The sequence below is a fragment of the Peromyscus maniculatus genome, chromosome 13 (assembly GCF_049852395.1).
Source record: "Peromyscus maniculatus bairdii isolate BWxNUB_F1_BW_parent chromosome 13, HU_Pman_BW_mat_3.1, whole genome shotgun sequence".
Taxonomy (NCBI): domain Eukaryota; kingdom Metazoa; phylum Chordata; class Mammalia; order Rodentia; family Cricetidae; genus Peromyscus; species Peromyscus maniculatus.
Genome location: NC_134864.1, coordinates 4,845,931 through 4,863,993, shown reverse-complemented (window position 1 = coordinate 4,863,993; position 18,063 = coordinate 4,845,931). Strand labels below are relative to the sequence as shown.

Here is an 18,063-nt window from a genome sequence, read left to right as displayed (position 1 = left end):
CCTATCATCTCAGGACGGGAAGTGGGGGCAGGAGAATAAAGAGTTCACTCCCCAGCTACATAGCCAGTTCAAGCCAGTCTGGAATACATGGAAAGCCCTACACAACCTGACCTTGGCTGTGTGGAATATGGCGACTGTGGATAGATAGAATATTATTGTATGTGGAAAGCCAAGGAAGATCTCAGTCTATTTTAGGGCCTCTGATTTACCTTGAGTTTTTTGTTTGATTTTTTTTTTTTTTGAGACAGGGTTTCTCAAGCCGGGCAGTGGTGACATACACCTTTAATCCCAGCACTTAGGAGACAGAGGCAGGCGGATCTCCGTGAAATCGAGACCAGCCTGGTCTACTGATCAAGTTCTAGGAGAGCCTCCAAAGCTACACAGAGAAACCCTGTCTCGAAAGTGTTGCCTGCATGCTGACAGGCAGTAAGAGAACTCAGTGCTTTTCCTGTGCTGTGGGCTCCTAGCAAGGCAGATGAAGAGGCGAACAGGGTCTTCCCCAGCCAGAACCCCGCACCCTGGGACAGTGGGGTGCAGCATGTGCGGATCCCCTTTTCTCTTTTCTTCCTTCTTTAAATGTAGCAGAGTTGGAGTTTACTAAAAGACACTTTTAGTAGAAACTTTAAGCATGGGATTAGGAGAAGGATGTGGCTGGAGAGAAGGTGAGACAATGGAGAGGCTGAGTGTGGGATTCTCAAAGGAGATTTGCCTGGTTTTGTTGGTGAGTGGTAGTTGTGGGGTTTGTTTTGTTTTGTTTTCTGAGAGACAGGGTCTCAGGCAGCCCAGGCTAACCTCAAACTAGAACTTGCTATGTAGCCAAGGATGATCTGGAACTCCTGATCCACCTTGATCGACCTCCCAAATGCTGGGATTAGAGGTATGAGCTGCCACATATGGCTCAAAGGCTTCTTTCAGTGGCCGAAGCAAGAGTTGATGTCAGGGAAGTGTCTAGAGCAGGAAGGTGTCCTGCTCAGTGGAAATTCCTTCCTAGAGAGTCACCAGTAGGCCAGACACCCCATTTTTCATGCCTCAGAAAGCCTCAACACCAAGGACAGGTCAAGGCATGTCCTTAGGTGCCTCTTCTGGGTGAGCTGGAGTCCATTCCATCAGAAAGAGTATTGACCTACTGCAGAGACTCCCTATGAAGCCACCAACTGTCATGGAGTCAGATACTCATTGACACCTCTGTTAAGACCCTAGTCCCTTAGAGTCCCCCAGAGTAGACTGGAGAAGCATTTTTCCCTTTATTGGAGTCCAGGGACCCTTATGTAGACAGATCTACAATAGGATTGTTGCTATAGACAACATTTTCAGCCTTTACAAAGTCATCATTATAAACATGGATTGAGCCAGATTAAAATAACACATGAACAAGTATAGCAATGTTCAGGAACCAGAGTAATAAACTAAAAGAGCACACAATTGTTGTGGAATATTAGTTGAAGATGTTACATTCGTTTATGCTGTGGAACATTTGTTTAATGATGCAAAGATGTTTTTGCATTCTTTTACGGTGCATTTGTTTAACTCTGTGAAGCTACGGCCAATAGCTAGGCAAGAGAGGGACAGGCATGGCCTCCAGGCAGACAGAATACCTAGAATAAGAAAAAGAGAAAATGGAGGAGAGAGAAGAGAAGAGGAGGACATCAGGTGCCAGCCACCCAGCTACACAGCCAGCCACAGAGTAAGAAGTAAGGAAAGGTATATAGAAAGGTAAAAGCCCAGAAGCAAAGGTTGACAGGATAATTTAAGTTAAGAAAAGCTGGCTAGAAATAAGTCAAGCTAAGGCCGGGCATTCCTAAGAAAGAATAAGTCTCGGTGTATTTATTTAGGAGCTGGGTGGTGGGTCCCTCAAAGAATAAAAAGTAAAAAAAATAAAAATAATAAAAATAAAAAACCCTCCATCAACACACTATAGTTAGATTAAATTATAACATGCTTAGATACTTAGGCCAGGGCTATTTCTTTTAATAATAGATCACCCATTTTCATCAAGAGAGAAGATCACTGAAAAGCCTCCAAACGGAGACTCGACTTCCTCAGCTTGACAAGAGTGTTGCCCAGTCAGAGACCAAATTAGCAACAGATCTTAAAGGGCACGGGTCAGATGCCAGCACTTGGGACCAAAAGAGTAGAGCTCCGCACACAAGGGAGGACAGCCCCAAGGCAGCCAGCAGGCCCAGGAGAATGTGGCCCATTGTAGTCCATTCACTCGTTTTGTGTGTGTGACCCCAAAAGAGAACAAAAGAGATATTAAAGCAGTCAGGAACTTTATTAGTCAGGGTTCTCCAGAGGAACAGAACTTACAGAATGAATCTCTCTCTCTCTCTCTCTCTCTCTCTCTCTCTCTCTCTCTCTCTCTCTCTCCCTCCCTCCCTCCCTCCCTCCCTCCTTCCCTCTCCCTCCCCCCTCTCTCTATATATATGATTTATTAGAATACATAGTCAGGTGGTGGTGTTCATGCCTTTAATCCCAGCACTTGGGAAGCAAATGAAATTGAATCTCTGAGTTCAAGGGCAGCCTGGTCTACAGAGTGAGTTCCAGGACAGCCAGGGCTGTTACACAGGAAAACCCTGTCTTGACAAACCAAAAAAGAAAGAAAGAAAAAAAAAGAAAGAGAAAAAAAAAGGGCTCATGGGGTGCAGTCCAGCTAGTCCAAACACGACCGTCTACCAGTGGAAGGTCCAAGAATCCAGGAGTTGTTCAAGGGAAGGGACAGACTTACCAGCTAGGGCTAGCAGGCAGAGAGAGCAAGCTTTCTTTTTCCATGTCCTTTAAATGAGCTGACACCAGAAAGTATGGCCCAGGTTCAAGGTGGATCTTCCCACCTCAGAAGATCTGAATTAAAAATGGGTCTTCCCACTTCAAATGATTCAAGAAAATATCTCTCATAGTTGTACCTAGCCACTTGGGTTTTAGTTCATTCCAGATGTAGTCAAGCTGACAACCAACAACAGCCACCATAGTCCCCTTTAAGAAAGGAACTCTCATGACTCTTGTGATGGTTAACATCTCCAACTGGACAGGCTCTAGAATCATGAGACAAGCTCTGGATACACCTGTGAGGGGTTATCTAGATGAGGTTAATCCCTGGGCATGCCTGATAAGGATTTGCTTGGATGACAGCAATGAACTAGGAAGGCCCGCTCTGAATGTGGACGGCCCGGATAGAAGGCCTGAGTGGAAGCGCTTGCTTTTTGCCTGCTTGACTTCCCAGCTCAGTTGTGAGTTCATGTGCCTGTTTACAAGTCCTTCTACCCTATTCTTGAGCTCATGAACCCTATTTTCGAGTTCAGCTACCTCTGCTAATGCTGCTGGTGCTGGAACCGGTTTCCTTCACGACTAGATTGGAACTGCTGAGGCACCTGGCCCCATGGGCTGAGCAGGTACCGGTTCTGCGTCTCCAGCACGCAGACAGCTATCGTTGGGTGACTCTGACTTTATCTAGCAAGACAACCTAATAGATCCCTGCACACAGCAGCTGACAACCTACTGTGCTCCCCACCTTCTGCCCGGCAGGGCTTCAGAGGAGAAGCAATATGGCCGGGGCAGGGGGGTGGCCTTTCATGTGTGTGTATGTGGGTGATTCCTTAATAAAATGAAAGCAGAGAAGAAAAATACTGCAAGTGGAAAGGCTTTTGGTTTTGTTTCTTAAGATTTATTTTTTAGGGGCTGAAGAGATGGCTCAGAGGTTAAGAGCACCAGCTGCTCCTGAGTTCAATTCACAGTAACCAGATGGTGGCTCACAATCATCTGTAGTGAGATCTGGTGCCCTCTTCTGGTGTGCAGGCAACGTGCAGATAGAGCACTCGTAGACATACAATAACCCCCCCCCCCCTTTTTTTTTTTTTTACAATAAATCTTTTTAAAAATATGAGATGTATTTTTAAGTTTATTTTGCCTGCATGTATCTAAGTGTGCTGTGTGTATGTCTGGTGCATGCAGAAGCCAGAAGGGGGTGTTGGATTCCCCAGAACTGGAGTTAGTACTGCTATAGGCTGCCATGTCGGTTCTGGGAATCAAACACATGTTCTCTGCAATAGCAGTAATGCTCTTTGGAGTGCAAAGATTTAATTAGCGAAAGAAGTCGGGGGAGTGAGGGGATGGGGTGGGGGTGGTTACTCAAAACAAAGTGTCTATGTCACGTGTTATGTTACTATCTTATAACATAATATGTAAATAGCTATTCATATGTATTAGAGGAGAGCTAGCCGACCTGGATAATGCTGTTCCTAGAAGCTGTGGGTTACCAAACAACAATCCCAGAACTAGGTTTGGGATACTTCCAGGTCAGTTGTTGGTCAGGGATGCTCCAGAGACTTCCAAACAGTATGGGATCTTCCATTCCTCTCGGTTACCTACCAGAGCTATATAAGACCCTGCTAGGAAAGATGTGCCCTCTTGTTATGGGGCACCAACCCACTGCCCAATGATTGCATTTGAGGCTCGGCCACTGAGAATAAAGGGTGATAGAGTGCTCAGCCCTAAGCAAGACATTTACACCACCCTTCCTTCCAAGGCTCAGGAAACAGATGGAGAAGGAAGCAGAAAGAATGTAAGCCAGAAAGCAAGAAGGACTTGGAAATGGCATCTTTTGGCCATGGCACAGCCATCACAAGCATGAACTCAGAAGCTGCAGGCACCTGCACCAGGCTGCCACAGACTGCTGCTGTCAACAATCAGTCATGGATGGAGGAGGGACTTAGAGGGCTCCGCACCTCTTGCTGTGAACTCTGGGATGGGGGGGGTCATAGTCCTCAGCTGTGTACCCCTGGAGGGCCGGCCAGCTCTCCTCAGCAGGAGCTGTCTCAGAAGAGGAAGGAGCAGGCGTGCAATGTGATTGAGATTAGATGCATCTGTTCACGCCATAGTTCTCATCTCCATCTCAACCAGCATTTTCCAAGATGTGACAAACTCATGTGTCAGGTGAGGTCTTTTAGGTGAAACAGGACCAGTTTAGCTACCACCACAGCTCATAAAGTATCACTGAACCATTATTGAGATGGAGTCTTCAAGCTGGTTCCAGCCTCCCAGGCACAGGGGCTGTGGGCTGGTGCCGGGAAGCATTGTTGATCTCTCTTCCCACCCCTTTGATGATATCAAGGAAAGAATCTCAGTTGGTTCCTGAATGTCTTTAATATTGTGCTAACTTTCCCATCTCCTTTGAAGCAGAGATAAGCACTGTAGCCTGAGCCCTGCAGCAAAGGGCTGGCACTGTTTGCAGGCTTGAATACACAGCTGCTTTCTACTCATGGCTGGTGATGGTGGTCTTCCTGCTTTTTAATTAAGTTAGTTCTTTGACAATTTCATGCATTTATATAAAACATTCTGGTCACCCCCCCCCTTATCTTCTTTTCTACCCTCTTTTTTCCTCCCCCTCATTCATGAGCTCAGCTGGCCTCAGACTTGCTATATAAGCTATAAGATGACCTTGAACTCTTGATCCTCTTACCTCCCTCAAGCCCTGGGATTACAGCCAGGCACCACAGCACCCCATTCACTGAGTCCTGGGGTGGAACCAGGGCTTTGTGCATATGCTAGGTGAACACTCCACCAACTTTTGTTATCTTCCCAGCAGTCTTCTGGTTTTGGTAGCTGCAAGTTTCCCTTTCTAATTATTTCAAGGCTTGTTTAATGAAAAACATTAAATAAATATGACCACAGGCCATATTTGGCTATGGCAAAAAAAAAATCATTAAAGTGATACATGAATAGCTGAGTTTTGAGAAGTGCTAATTGAAAGAAAGAAATCAGAGTTGGAGAGATGGCTCAGTGGTTAAGAGCACTGGCTGCTCTTACAGAGGTCTTGGGTTTGATCCCCAGGACCCACATGGAGGTTCACAACTGAATACCTCCAGTTCCAGAGGCTCCAACTCCCTCTTCTGGCCCCTGTGGGCACCAGGCACAAAAGTGGTGCACAGACATACATGCAGGCAAAACACCCATGCACACACCATTAGACTTAAAAATACTTTAATAAAGGATGCTGAGCCCTACTCACTTCCACCATTTTCTGACCATCTTTCAAAGCATTGCTCTCCAAACCTAGAGTCTCTCACTTGGTAACAGCCATGTGACAGGACCTGTGTCTTTAGTCTGCACTGAGGGAAAAGGGAGGGAGGACAGAGGAACAGGAGGCCATATCCTGAGCTTCAGAACAAGGAAACAAGCCTGGAATCCTGCAAGGCCTGCAAGTGGAGCCCAGGGCCAGTGCTAAAAAAGGTGGTTCATTCCCGCACAGCAGCCTTTCTGTCCTGAAGGAGACCTGTGAGGCAGGGCCTTGCTCTGATCAATCCATTTCCGGTAAGGACTATACATCCCCCACCCCCACTTGAGTTAAGCGTAAGGAGCAGATGAAGTCCTGAGTGAATGTGTGTTGTTGACATGGTCTTAGCCACATCAAGGACCCCAATGCCTCAGACCCACAGTGACAAAGCCTTCCCCCATCTGGATGACAATTTTAACAGTATATGCAGAAACTACCAACCACAGCTCCCTCCTCTAGGGTGACTGCAGCCCGACGGCTCCCTAGAGACTTCTTATGATATGAGCTAAACCAGCCTCCTTGTTCAGCGGTATACCACGAACCTACCTCCTTAACTCAGAGGTCTGAAAGAAATGCACCAAGGCTCCTTCCTGGCTGCAGCTGGCACCTTGCACTGGAGGAAGCATGGTCCACCCGATCCCAGCCTTTCTTCCTTCTCTCATCACCCAGCAAGTCAACCCCTGAGCCATGCAGGATGCAACACCCCATACACAGCACTTGCTGGGGCCCTGGGGTGGGAACAGGAAGAAGACTGATCCACTACCAAGGCAGGAGACAGCCCCCTAGGGTTCCCAGGAGGAGACCACGCAGAGAGTCCCTAGTGCAGCCTCAGCCTGTGAGGACCTGGAGGTTCAGGAGCGGGCCTGGCAGAAATGACTCTGCACCCTTGCCTGTTTCATTTACTCACCAGACAAGACCTCCTCTAGAGCTGTAGTGGTGGCAGCAGCAAGGGCCAACTGGCAGGTGTAGCTTAAAGTCATCCTTTAAAATGTTTTACTGTGATGTGTATGGTGTGGGGTGTGCATGCCATGGGGTGCATGTGGAGGTCAGAGGGCAACTTTGTGCAGTCAGTTCTCTCCTTCCATTCTTTAAACATTTTATGTGGGGTCTGGGGATTGAACTCAGGTCGCCAGGCTTGCATGGAAGCGCTTTATCTGATGAGCCATCTCCCCAGCCCCTAAATCATCCTTCCGAGTCAATGGATGGAGTCTGGATTTGCTGATGCCTGGGGCTTTGGGCATGGAGGGATGCACTGTGACGCAGTGTCCTGAGCACCGGGAGGCCGTCTCGTTCCAGCACACTCCTGTTAGCTGGAAAACCTGTTAAAGTAAATCTGCTGAAGGAGACTCTGTTTCTTGCCCTATTCTGAATTCGTTTCCTTGGTATTTGGCTAACTGCTTTCCAGAACTGTACGATGTACAACTGATGAATACTGAGGAACACAGTGTAGTTCATGAACCTGTTTGAGCAAAACAATGTTTTTAAGTAAAATAAATTACTTAAATGGATCTTACCCACTAAAATGACTTTGTATATACTAGAGAAAGAAACCTCTTGGAAATCAAAAGCTCACAGAAAGACAGAGCAGGTTCAAGATTATCTTATGCTAAGTTTTAACTGACCACTTTTTTTTCTTTCTGCAAGGGTGAGGGTGTAATCTGGGGCACTCACTGGGACCAGGCCAGCACCCCACCCTCAGTTATGCCCAAGGCACCTCTGCCCCTTTAGTTTCTCTTTTGAGACTGGGTCTTGCTAAGCTGCCCAGGCTGGGCTTTAACTAATAGGCTCTGAGATAGCCCTAGCCAGCCTTGAACTTGCTGTCTTCCTGCCTCAGCCTCCTGTGCAGCTGGGATCACAGGGATGTGCTAATAGGCCTGACTAGACTTATTTTTTAAATTTATTTTTATGTATATGGATGTTCTGCCTGTATGTATGTCTGTCTGTGTACCACATTTGCGCCTGGGGCCTGTGGTGGCCAGAAGGTATCAGATCCCCATGGTACTGGAGTTATGGACAGCTGTGAAGAGATCATCTGGAGGAACAGCCAGTGCTCTTAACTTTTGAGCCATCTCTCCAGCCCCACAGTACCATTTTAAAGTAATAAACAGTATGGTGATATATTGTGTATCCCAATAAAGCTTACCTGGGGATCAGAGAACAGAGTCAGCCACTAAATTAGACATAGAGGTCAGGCAGTAATAGCACGCCTTTAATCCCAGGAAGTAATGTGGCAGGACACAGAAAGGTATATAAGGTGTGAGGAAACAGAAACTCTCTTGAGGCTGAGGGTTTCGTAGAGGTAAGCTAGTGGCTGGCTGTTCTGCTTCTCTGATCTTTCAGCTTTCATCTGGTTTTTTTATTATAAAACCTTTTAAGATTCATGTTACAAAACAATTTATTTATGTGCAAATTCAAGCTCATTTTCTCAGGTCCAAAACACCCCCCTCTCTAGAACCTTTCTTTTTTTTTTTTAAATTTTATTTATTTTATTTTACAATACCATTCAGTTCTACATATCAGTCACGGGTTCCCCTATTCTCCTCCCTCCCACCCCCCATTCCCACTTCCTCCAGGGCAAATCCTCCCCCGAGGACTGCGATCAACCTGGTAGACTCAGTCCAGGCAGGTCCAGTCCCTTCCTCCCAGAATGAGCCAAGTGTCCCTGCATAAGCTCCACGTTTCAAACAGCCAACTCATGCAATGAGCACAGGACTTGGTCCCACTGCCTAGTTGCCTTCCAAACTGATCAAGCCAATCAACTGTCTCACCTATTCAGAGGGCCTGATCCAGCTGGGGGCCCCTCAGCCTTTGGTTCATAGTTCATGTGTTTCCATTCATTTGGCTATTTTTTTTCAATAATTGAGTAAAACCGAAATTTATTATAAGCCACAGTCGTCCTAGGGACCTCCATGCTATATATATATATATAGCCTCCATGGTTCTATGGGTTGTGGTCTGATTGTTCTTTATTTTATATCTAGAATCCACTTATGAGTGAGTACATACCATGACTGTCTTTCTGGGTTTGGGTTACCTCACTCAGGATTATTTTTTCTAGTTCTATCCATTTGCCTGCAAATTTCATGCTTTCATTGTTTTTCTCCGCTGAGTAGTACTCCATTGTGTATATGTACCACATTTTTTTCATCCATTCTTCCGTTGACGGGCATCTAGGTTGTTTCCATGTTCTGGCTATTACAAATAGTGCTGCTATGAACATAGCTGAGCATGTATCTTTATGGTATGATTGAGCATTCCTTGGGTATATGCCCAAGAGTGGGATGGCTGGGTCTTGAGGTAGTTCGATTCCTAATTTTCTGAGAAACCACCATACTGATTTCCACAGTGTAGAACCTTTCTTTTTAAGGGGCTGTGCTGGGGATTGAACCCAAGGCTTCTTACATGCTAAGCAGGTAAGCAGGTGCTTTACCATGGAGCATCTCTACCTAGCTGTACCTTCTTTATTGTTAAACAAAGCATCACCATTGTTTTTGAATCCACCAGAGTAGAGTTCATTCTTTAATCTGTGTCAATTCCTCTCACCTAACCCCAACTCGGATGCATCCCTGAAGTCTGTGACTTGAGTCCACAAAGGCCTTTAGCTGGTGTCCTCTAGGGCCCTGGCCAGCTCTTCTGCAAGCTCCCACACTGCCGTCTGCCATGGCACCCTCCTCAGGGCCCCTAGTGGGTTTTCACTTTGCTTGCCCCAGGGCTGCCTCACACCCTGGGCTCCACATCCAAGCCTCAACTCTGCCAAGGGAACCTGCAAGGTCTGCTGAGGCAACCAGGGTTCGTCACCACCAAGTCTGCTGCCTGGGCTTTAAGCAGACTTTACGGAAGCATTTTAATGGTCTGGGAACACCAGGCTGCTTGTCAGCAGGGATTTTTATCTTAGTTACTAGAATAATGGATTGTTTAATACACCCCTTGCTGAATGTACAGGAAAGCTTTTAGGCCAATTGTGGATCCATTCTGGCTAAATATAAATAGCTTCCCCCCCTACTTTTAGTTTTTAAAATCCAAATTATACATAGATGTAAAGTGTCAAATGGATCTGGCAGGTTTATTAAAACAAAATGAGAGAGCACTTCCATGTTCCGTGCTACATTTCCCACCTCAGAGGCAACACTCCCCTCTCTGTATTACTGCAAGTGTGCATGTGGGTGTGCATGTGGGTGTGCATGGAGTCCCAAAGTTGATGGCAGGTACCTTCCCGGACTGCTTCCCACTTCACAGTCAGGATTGCAGCTGGTCTAACCAGCCCGTTGGCCTCCCGAGAGCTGGGACTGCTTCCGTGTGAGTTCTGCGGGTCAGAGCCCCAGTCCATCTCCTGCTTGTGGCAAGCACTTTATCTACAGAGCCATTTCCCTTGACCCCACAACCCCATCTTGGATTTTTTTAAAATTTTATAGTTACCAGTTTGTAAAAACAACACCTTTCAGAAAAACAATAGAAAACGAAAACAACCATTCCTCCATTTTCAGTTGTGTCTACATTTAAGCTGTGCCCACTGATATTTCTCATTAATATTTTGTTATGAACTATCCACAAACAATGTACATACAATCTTTTTTTTTTTTTTTAAATTGACACATACCTGCAATTTGGACAGGGTTTAAACCTTCAATTTGGACAAGGTTTTGTGTCTCCTCCATAAGGCCACAACTGGGGTGGTTACGTGGGGGGTGGGGGAATGCATTTTCAAGATGCTCAAAGCTTCCTCAAGGTGTGGCTATGAAGCTCTCACAGACAAGGGAGTAGAAGGAAGTCTCAGTCTGCCCCCCCTCTCTCTCCATAGGTTCTCTGTGTAGTTTTGATGGCTGTCCTGGATCTCGCTCTGTAGACCAGGCTGGTCTCGAACTCACAGAGATCCACCTGGCTCTGCCTCCCGAGTGCTGGGATCAAAGGCGTGCGCCACCACCGCCCGGCTGTCTCTTAAGGCCTGAGACAGTGAAACACTGCTTCTGCCGCGTGGACTCAGCAGCCAAAGAGCCGGTCCAGATCCAAGAGGAAGGACAAGACGAGAGTGTGTGGTGGAGGGTAGGCGAAGGATCTGCAGCCATCTTTAATCCTCCACAACTTCCCACTGAAGAAAGCAAACTGGCTACTTACCTTTCCCAAGCCTCCATCCTTAAAATAGGTTCCAGGGCAGTTTAGATTCTCACTCAGCATTTATCTTAGAATGGCCATGTAAGCACTGTTGCCAGAAGTGCCAGGTGATAAACCAAGAATGGCCTCTTTCTTGTACTGGTGTCTGTATCACCCTCCAGCCCCAGCCAATACATTCTTGTCACATATGGGTTTGTTTCTTTCTCTTTTCTTTCTTTCTTTCTTTCTTTCTTTCTTTCTTTCTTTCTTTCTTTCTTTCTTTCTTTCTTTCTTTCTTTCTTTCTTTCTTTCTTTCTTTCTTTCTTTCCTCTCTCTCTTTCTTTCTCTTTCTTCTTTCTTTCTTTCTTTCTTTCTTTCTTTCTTTCTTTCTTTCTTTCTTTCTTTCTTTCTTTCTTTCTTTCTTTCTTCCTTTCTTTCTTTCTTTCTTTCTTTCCTTTCTTCCTTCCTTTTTCTTTCTTTCTCTATTCCTTTCTTTCTTTCCTTCTTCCTTCCTTCCTTCCTTCCTTCCTTCCTTCCTTCCTTCCTTCCTTCCTTTCTTTCTTTCTTTCTTTCTTTCTTTCTTTCTTTCTTTCTTTCTTCTCCTCTCCCTCTCTCTCTCTCTCTTTCTCTCAAGATTTATTTATTACGTATTCAGTATTCTGTCTGCATGTATACCTGAAGGCCAGAGGAGGGCACCAGATCTCATTACAGATGGTTGTGAGATACCATGTGGTTGCTGGGAATTGAACTCAGGTCCTCTGGGAGAGCAGCCAGTGCTCTTAACTGCTGAGCTTTTTCTACAGCCCCACATCTGGGTTATTTTCTGTCTACTTAATCCTGAATTCTGCCCATGACTTGACTCTTTCTGCTGCTCCCTCAGGCAGGAACCGTCTGGATTGGATGCTTCCCATACCTGGTGGTGCCAGCCTGTCCCTAATCCTGAGTACTCTGCGGCTCTGTCTTAGGTATATGGACATAGACTAGTCTAACCCCTGCCAGCGGTATCTGGTTAAGAACTGAGCACCACTAAAGTTAACGATGGGCTTTTGTTCTAGTATCCCGTTGATGTTTACTTCTCCCTTCTCTTTGACAGTCCTGCTGTGTGGCTCTGGCTGCATTAGTATTTACTGTGTACTACAGGCCAGCTTCCAACACATGGCAGTCCTTTTGCCTCAGCCTCCAAAGTGCTGGGATTACAAGTTCGAGTTCCCTTGCTCAGCTATTTTTCCTTAAAATAAGGTAAGACGGGGTTGGGGATTTAGCTCAGTGGTAGAGCACTTGCCTAGCAAGCTCAAAGCCCTGGGTTCGAGCCTTAGCTCAAAATGATAATAATAATAATAATAATAATAATAATAATAATAATAATAATAATAGTAAGACATTTGGGGGGCCAGGGAGATTGGACTGTAATTATAGTCTTCTCTGGAACCTTGAGTTTAGGACCATTAGCCAAGCAGCCTATTGGATGGCCTTCACGGTAGCCTGGCTATTTTGAACACTCCACAGATGCCTTAGGGAAGTTCCATAACTGGTCGCTGCTGAAGCGCAGCTCTGGCCATGCAGTGGTCAGGGTCTTCCCAGGATTGAACTCAGGTGCCAGGAGCTGGGCTACCTCAGCAGCCCTTTCTTTTGTGCTTAAAGAGCATCTAGTCCTTGTCCTTCCATTTGTTTCTTTAAAAGTGCCAGGGATAACGCTGTTTCCTGACACTTTCTTCTCCCTGTGTGGTCTGTGTTCTCCATAGAACTTGTTCTCCTTTTTAAAAGAAGTTTTCCTTGGCTGTCTTTATTTATAGACAGGACCCACGAAGTGACTAGAGCTGGAGCACCCTAGAGATTTGGCAGACTGATTCCCCCTGACAAACCTGGCTGGGATCTCATTGGGGGACGCCACATCTGTGTTTCATGTGGGGGATAGGAAGCCCTCAGGGAAGATGCTCCCAATCTCCTGCCTGGCTGCTGGAGTCCTGCGGGCTGACCAGATCCTGGAGCCGAGGGGCTGGAGGTGCTGTCTGCATCTCGTGCAGGGGCCCTGTGCACAGGAGACTTTGCCAGGCCTGGTGGGCCCAGCCCAGACAGCCTTAGCTTACCTCCCCAAGGATGGATCTCTTGTCTGCTGGTGTGGGGAAGAGGCCAGTTTATTTAATAGTGGCAATGCTGGCCTCTGTAGCAATCTTTCTCCACCCCAGCCCACAGCAGCCCAGATGTTGGATGCTGTGCAGCACTGCAGATCGGCTGTCCCAGCATTCCTTGTTGATGGCCGTGTATCTGTCTTTCTTGGGTCTAACAGGGACGACTCTCTCACCCTTGGCTTCTGGTGCAGCCTTCTCCTCTGTTTTCATCCCTTCACAATGAATTCCTCAAAATAAGCTCTTTGCTGCCTTTTGGTGGTCTGTGGGGAGGTAGTGAGAGCGAGTGTTTCGTATTCTTGAGAAACCTAGATCCAATGGCCTTTAACGGAGATCTGAGGCGGGGCCCTGGCTCCCACTGACTGCGACACCCTCTTCTAGAGCCCAGCACACCCCCTTCGCCTCCTCTCAGCTCTTGGGCTGCCTGCATGCTCTCCAGGATGCACCCTCTTCACACAGCCCAGCTGTCCCACACACGGTTCCTCATGCTACCCCACTGAGTCACAGGCCAGCCTCACTGGAGACACTCAGCCCCAGAGGAGTCACCTCTGGTCTCTGCTGCCCGCCCTGGGCTCACACCACCTCCATTTTGGGAGGCCTCCACCCTAGGGCTTTGTACTTTTCCATCTCAGTGCCCCCCTCACCTGGACTGTCCTCACTGGCTGCTGCAGTGGCTTTGCCTCTGCCTGGCACCAGCTCCCTGGGGATCACCATACCAGGCCCGCTGGAGCCCTGCCAGGGGTCTTTCCTGAGTCAGGCTGTGGAGGTATCAGCCTCTCTCCCAGCTCCTGCCTTAGCTCCTCACCCTTGCTGGGTCCACAGCCGGCTCCATCTTCCCTGGAAAACACTCATCGCCTGCTCTGAGTTTTGCCAGACCCCAGTCATGGGGTGGGACTGAACCAGTCTTCCTTCTGTGTGGACCTGAACGGCCCTAAGGAGAAGCCATGGCTAACTCTGTGCCCCTTGCTTCAGCCTGCAGTGGCAGGCAGGTGTCTTGGACAGCTGGATGAATGAGCACTCCTTTTGATGAGGTTGATCATCTGTCATCTCTTCTGTCAACAGTCCCCTTAGTGCGGGGTACAGGGCTGTCACCCTCAGTGGTGCCAGATCCAAGTCCCACTGATGTGCTGACTCCGTGCTCAACAGGCACACAGGACTCGGCTTCTGTGACATGGGAAGATTGTCCAGCCACGGCTTTGAGCCTGGGAGGTAATGGAGGAGGACAGGTGCCTGGGTTGGTTCTGGCCAGGTGCAGTCGGGTTGCACCACCTCAGATGGAGACCTGAGACTTCCATTTGCCAGACAGGCTGGGGGCAACCCAGGGCTTCCATGGCCTCAGAGTTCCCAGTGACATGATATCTAGCCTGAGGGTGAAGCCAACCTATCGTAGAAGCTTCTAGTCCAGCACCTGCCCCCTAAACAAGTCCATACAGCACAAATGTCCTTGTTGACTGGTCAGCCACTCCTCGTGGGGGCAGCAGGAAGGTGTTGCCCTAGCCTCTGTGTCCTGAGAGAACCCAGTACTGACCACTGCTTCCGTAAGGGGCTCTGTGGGAGGTAGTGGAAGGAGGTGATGGGAGCCTAGCTTGGCAGGGCAGAGAAGCCGGCTGCATCTCCTCACAGGGTGGCACAGGTTTGAGGGAAGGGGCCTCCAGTCTGGCATCCAGGGCTGGGAAAGCACCAGAATCATCTTCACTCAGATACCCAACCATCATCCCTTACTGATCTGCCCATCCAGGTATGCTGGTCTGGGGATGGGAGCAGAAGGGACATCTTAGGGGTGGCAGGATAGGCAGGTAAAGGCTGTCTTAGGTTGACAAGGCACTGAGGAAGGCAGGAACCCAGGGCTGGCGTGGGGATGGGTCTTTGGTTCCCATCAGGCAACAGCCCGTCCTAAAGCTACAGCATCTTTGTGGCGGGCCAGCCAGTCACCACTCACTGAAAGAACCTGCCAGGGACTCCACAGAATCCTTCTTTGAAGAAAATCACTGTAACCAGATCAGACGAGCTGTTAATCCTGATGCCATGGGGAACAGCATCGGAGAACAGGGCCTTGGTTGCTTTGGCTTTCATCCTAGATGCTAGTAGTTCTTGAAGTCAATTCACACCTTTCCAGTGTGGTGGAAGGAGGATAGGGATGGCCTGCCAGGGCTCAAGATGCTAGGCAGGTGGCTGGGTCAGGTGGGATCTAGTGTGAAGGGCTCCTGTCCTCTGGAAGGTCTGGCTTCACCCATCACCAGGATCCTTCCGCAATGCTAGGGTTTGAAACTGCAGGTACTGAGGTACCTGCTCATATCACAGATGCTAACAGGGCTTCTGGGAGCTTTGGTCTATGGTATACAAGAGGGAGAGGTTGCAGTCCCACCTCCCTAGATCCCATGGGCTGGCAGCAGAGAGAAAGGGTGGGGAGAGATGGCCACAGTCACATGCACAGGGTGACTGGCAGCTCCCTGCTGTGCATACTAATTACATTTTTAATCAGCCAGAAGGAGGCTGCAGCATCAATCTGCCACACATGGCTCATGAATCACCCTGGAGCTGGCAGAAAGGTCCTGGACTGATGCCCCCAGCGCGGCAGTGAGGTGGCTCCTAGGCTGCCCCTTGCCCTGGGTGCACAGGCCACCCTGCTGCCAGGCTTCCCCATGGCATCTACACAGACAGCACTTCACACCTGATTTTATTCCATGACACTGATTTGCTGAAAACCCCCATTTCCTGGGCAGGGAAGGGCAGTGGGTGGCCTGGCAGAAGCGAGGCTGCCTGTCCAGGAGGACCGGGACCCTCTCTGCTCAGGGAGGCACTGGCCAGGCCTCAGCATTCCCTCCCCTGACCCCCAACCGCACTGTATCCCTCCCAGTTCATTTTAAAACTGAGCTGCAAAAGTAAAATAAAATGAAAAAATAAAAAATAAAAACAAACCCCTGAGTTGTTAAAAACCAAATTAAAAATCCCCTTTGGTGTCAAAAGGTCCTATTCCTAAAAGCCAGCAAGGCAGGGCAGGCACAGGCCTGGCTTGGGCTAGCATTCAGTCCTCAGGCTCCTCATCAGACTCCTTCTCCAGGCCCAGGGAACGCTCAGGGTCAGGTCGCTTCAGGATAGCACTGTACTTGAGGGCTGTGGCCTCTGCCTGAAGGACCACATCCACCAGGCTGAAGATGGTGATGACCTGTAGCAGAGCCAGGAGAAGACAGGGTAGGTAAGGGCCTGAAATCAAAGCCCAGCTCACTGCTGAGGCTCACTTAGTTCCCTGAGCCTCTCTTACCCATCTGTAAATGGGAGTCATGGGGCCTGGGGAGAACCGATGGACCAGATGGCACCATGCCGGCACTTGGTATGCAGTGAACATTCATGAGGATCAAGAGCAGGCTAGGCTGGGCCAGTCTTTGCAACAAGAGGGATATACAGTCCACACTCTTATCGACTTCTCAAAGAATTCTAAAGGTTATGCTTGGGGAGAGGGACAGCTCCCGTCTCTGCCTCTAGTGGGTGTTCCCACATGAGAACCTGGAGTCTAAGTGCAGGGCTCGAAACCCCACTGGGGAGCCTGCAGTCTGGAGGAGAAGCGCGGGGCAGATAAGGACCTAGGGGCACACGTGGGAGACAGAAGGTGGGCTCAGGGACACAGGGGGCTGACCTGCTGTGTTGGCTCCTCTTCAAGATCATCAGGTTCCCAGAGGAGAGTGAGCTCTGGCTTCTTCCCCACCTTCTGAAAATGGTAGGATCGAAGGGCCAGTGCCTGTGGGTGTACACACCAGAGCTTCAGGCCATGGACTGTAGATGCCACCTCTGAACCTTCAATTCTCCTGCTTAGGGGTGGCCCTCTGCCATGGCATATTCCTGACTGGCTGAAGGGGGCTTTGTGCCCATCACCCTATGGCTACTGCCTGCTTGGCCTGAGACATGGGCGACCCTACCCATCCAGCTTCAGGGGCCTCTGACAAGTCACCTTTGCCCAAAGTTGCATCTGAAGGTGACCCAGGACCACGGGGCAATCTGGGAGGGGCCAAGGCTCTGGTGATAATTGTAGGGGAGGGAACAGATCTTCATAGGCTTATTCAACTCCCTGATGGTTGTGCCCCCTGCTGGTGAGAGGTTAACAGCCCAGGCTGAGGGCCAGGTAACAGCAGAGCTGACCTAGATCTGAACTTCCATCCTGCTCAGAGAAGCACAGGTGCCAGATGTTTCCAGCTGCACTTGGCCCTCTCCTGTTGTAGCTCCTTAGGAATCGCGTGTCTCTTCCAGTGCAGGGTCCCACACTTCCCCAAGTGCTCTGTATGGAGGAGCCAGGTGACCACAGAGCAGCTAAAATGAGGCCCCCAGCTGACATTATGGCAGGCACCAAGAGAACTTGGAATAGTGTCACCAAGGGAAGAAAGAACCCAAGGCAGGACAGGCCTCTTCTTTCTCTTCAGGGACAGTGTTCAGAGCAGTCCTGGCCATCCTCTGGCCTCTCCTCCCACATGTTCCTATAAAAATACCCCAGGCCCCAGCACCCTGCTATCCTGGTTATGTTCTGAGTGCCTGGGTCTTTAGGGAAAAGTTTAGGCCTGGCCCTTGGCCTGAAGTCCTGTCCCAGGCAGGACTACTTGGGTATCTGGGTAGGGTCTATCAGACAAACTTGGAGTCAGGGACCCTCCACTGCCACACGCCAGTGAAGCCCACTGCTGAGGGACGTGCCTGTGGACCCTACACAGTCCATGGACGGGGAGAGCAGGGCTCTCAGCTCACTCTTACGTAACTTCTAAGCATGGGAAACTACCATGGGTTGTTTTGGGTCAGGGGCATATGGGGGTCCCCAACAAG

At 48.8% G+C, this 18,063-nt stretch overlaps 1 protein-coding gene across 7 annotated transcripts in view; it reads right to left on the bottom strand.

Annotated features, from left to right (window-relative positions):
- Positions 1-15,920: 15,920 nt before the first annotated feature.
- Dis3l2 (DIS3 like 3'-5' exoribonuclease 2) overlaps positions 15,921-18,063 on the bottom strand; it is a 322,923-nt gene continuing 320,780 nt past the window's right edge. For all 7 annotated transcript variants that reach the window (XM_006984206.4, XM_016002732.3, XM_076549508.1 and 4 more), the window contains 2 exons: positions 16,895-16,996; positions 15,921-16,426 (listed from right to left, as the gene is read on the bottom strand). In XM_006984206.4, coding sequence (XP_006984268.1) covers positions 16,286-16,426; positions 16,895-16,996 — 243 coding nt within the window. In that variant the 3' untranslated portion in view covers positions 15,921-16,285. The remainder of the gene's footprint in view (positions 16,427-16,894; positions 16,997-18,063) is intronic.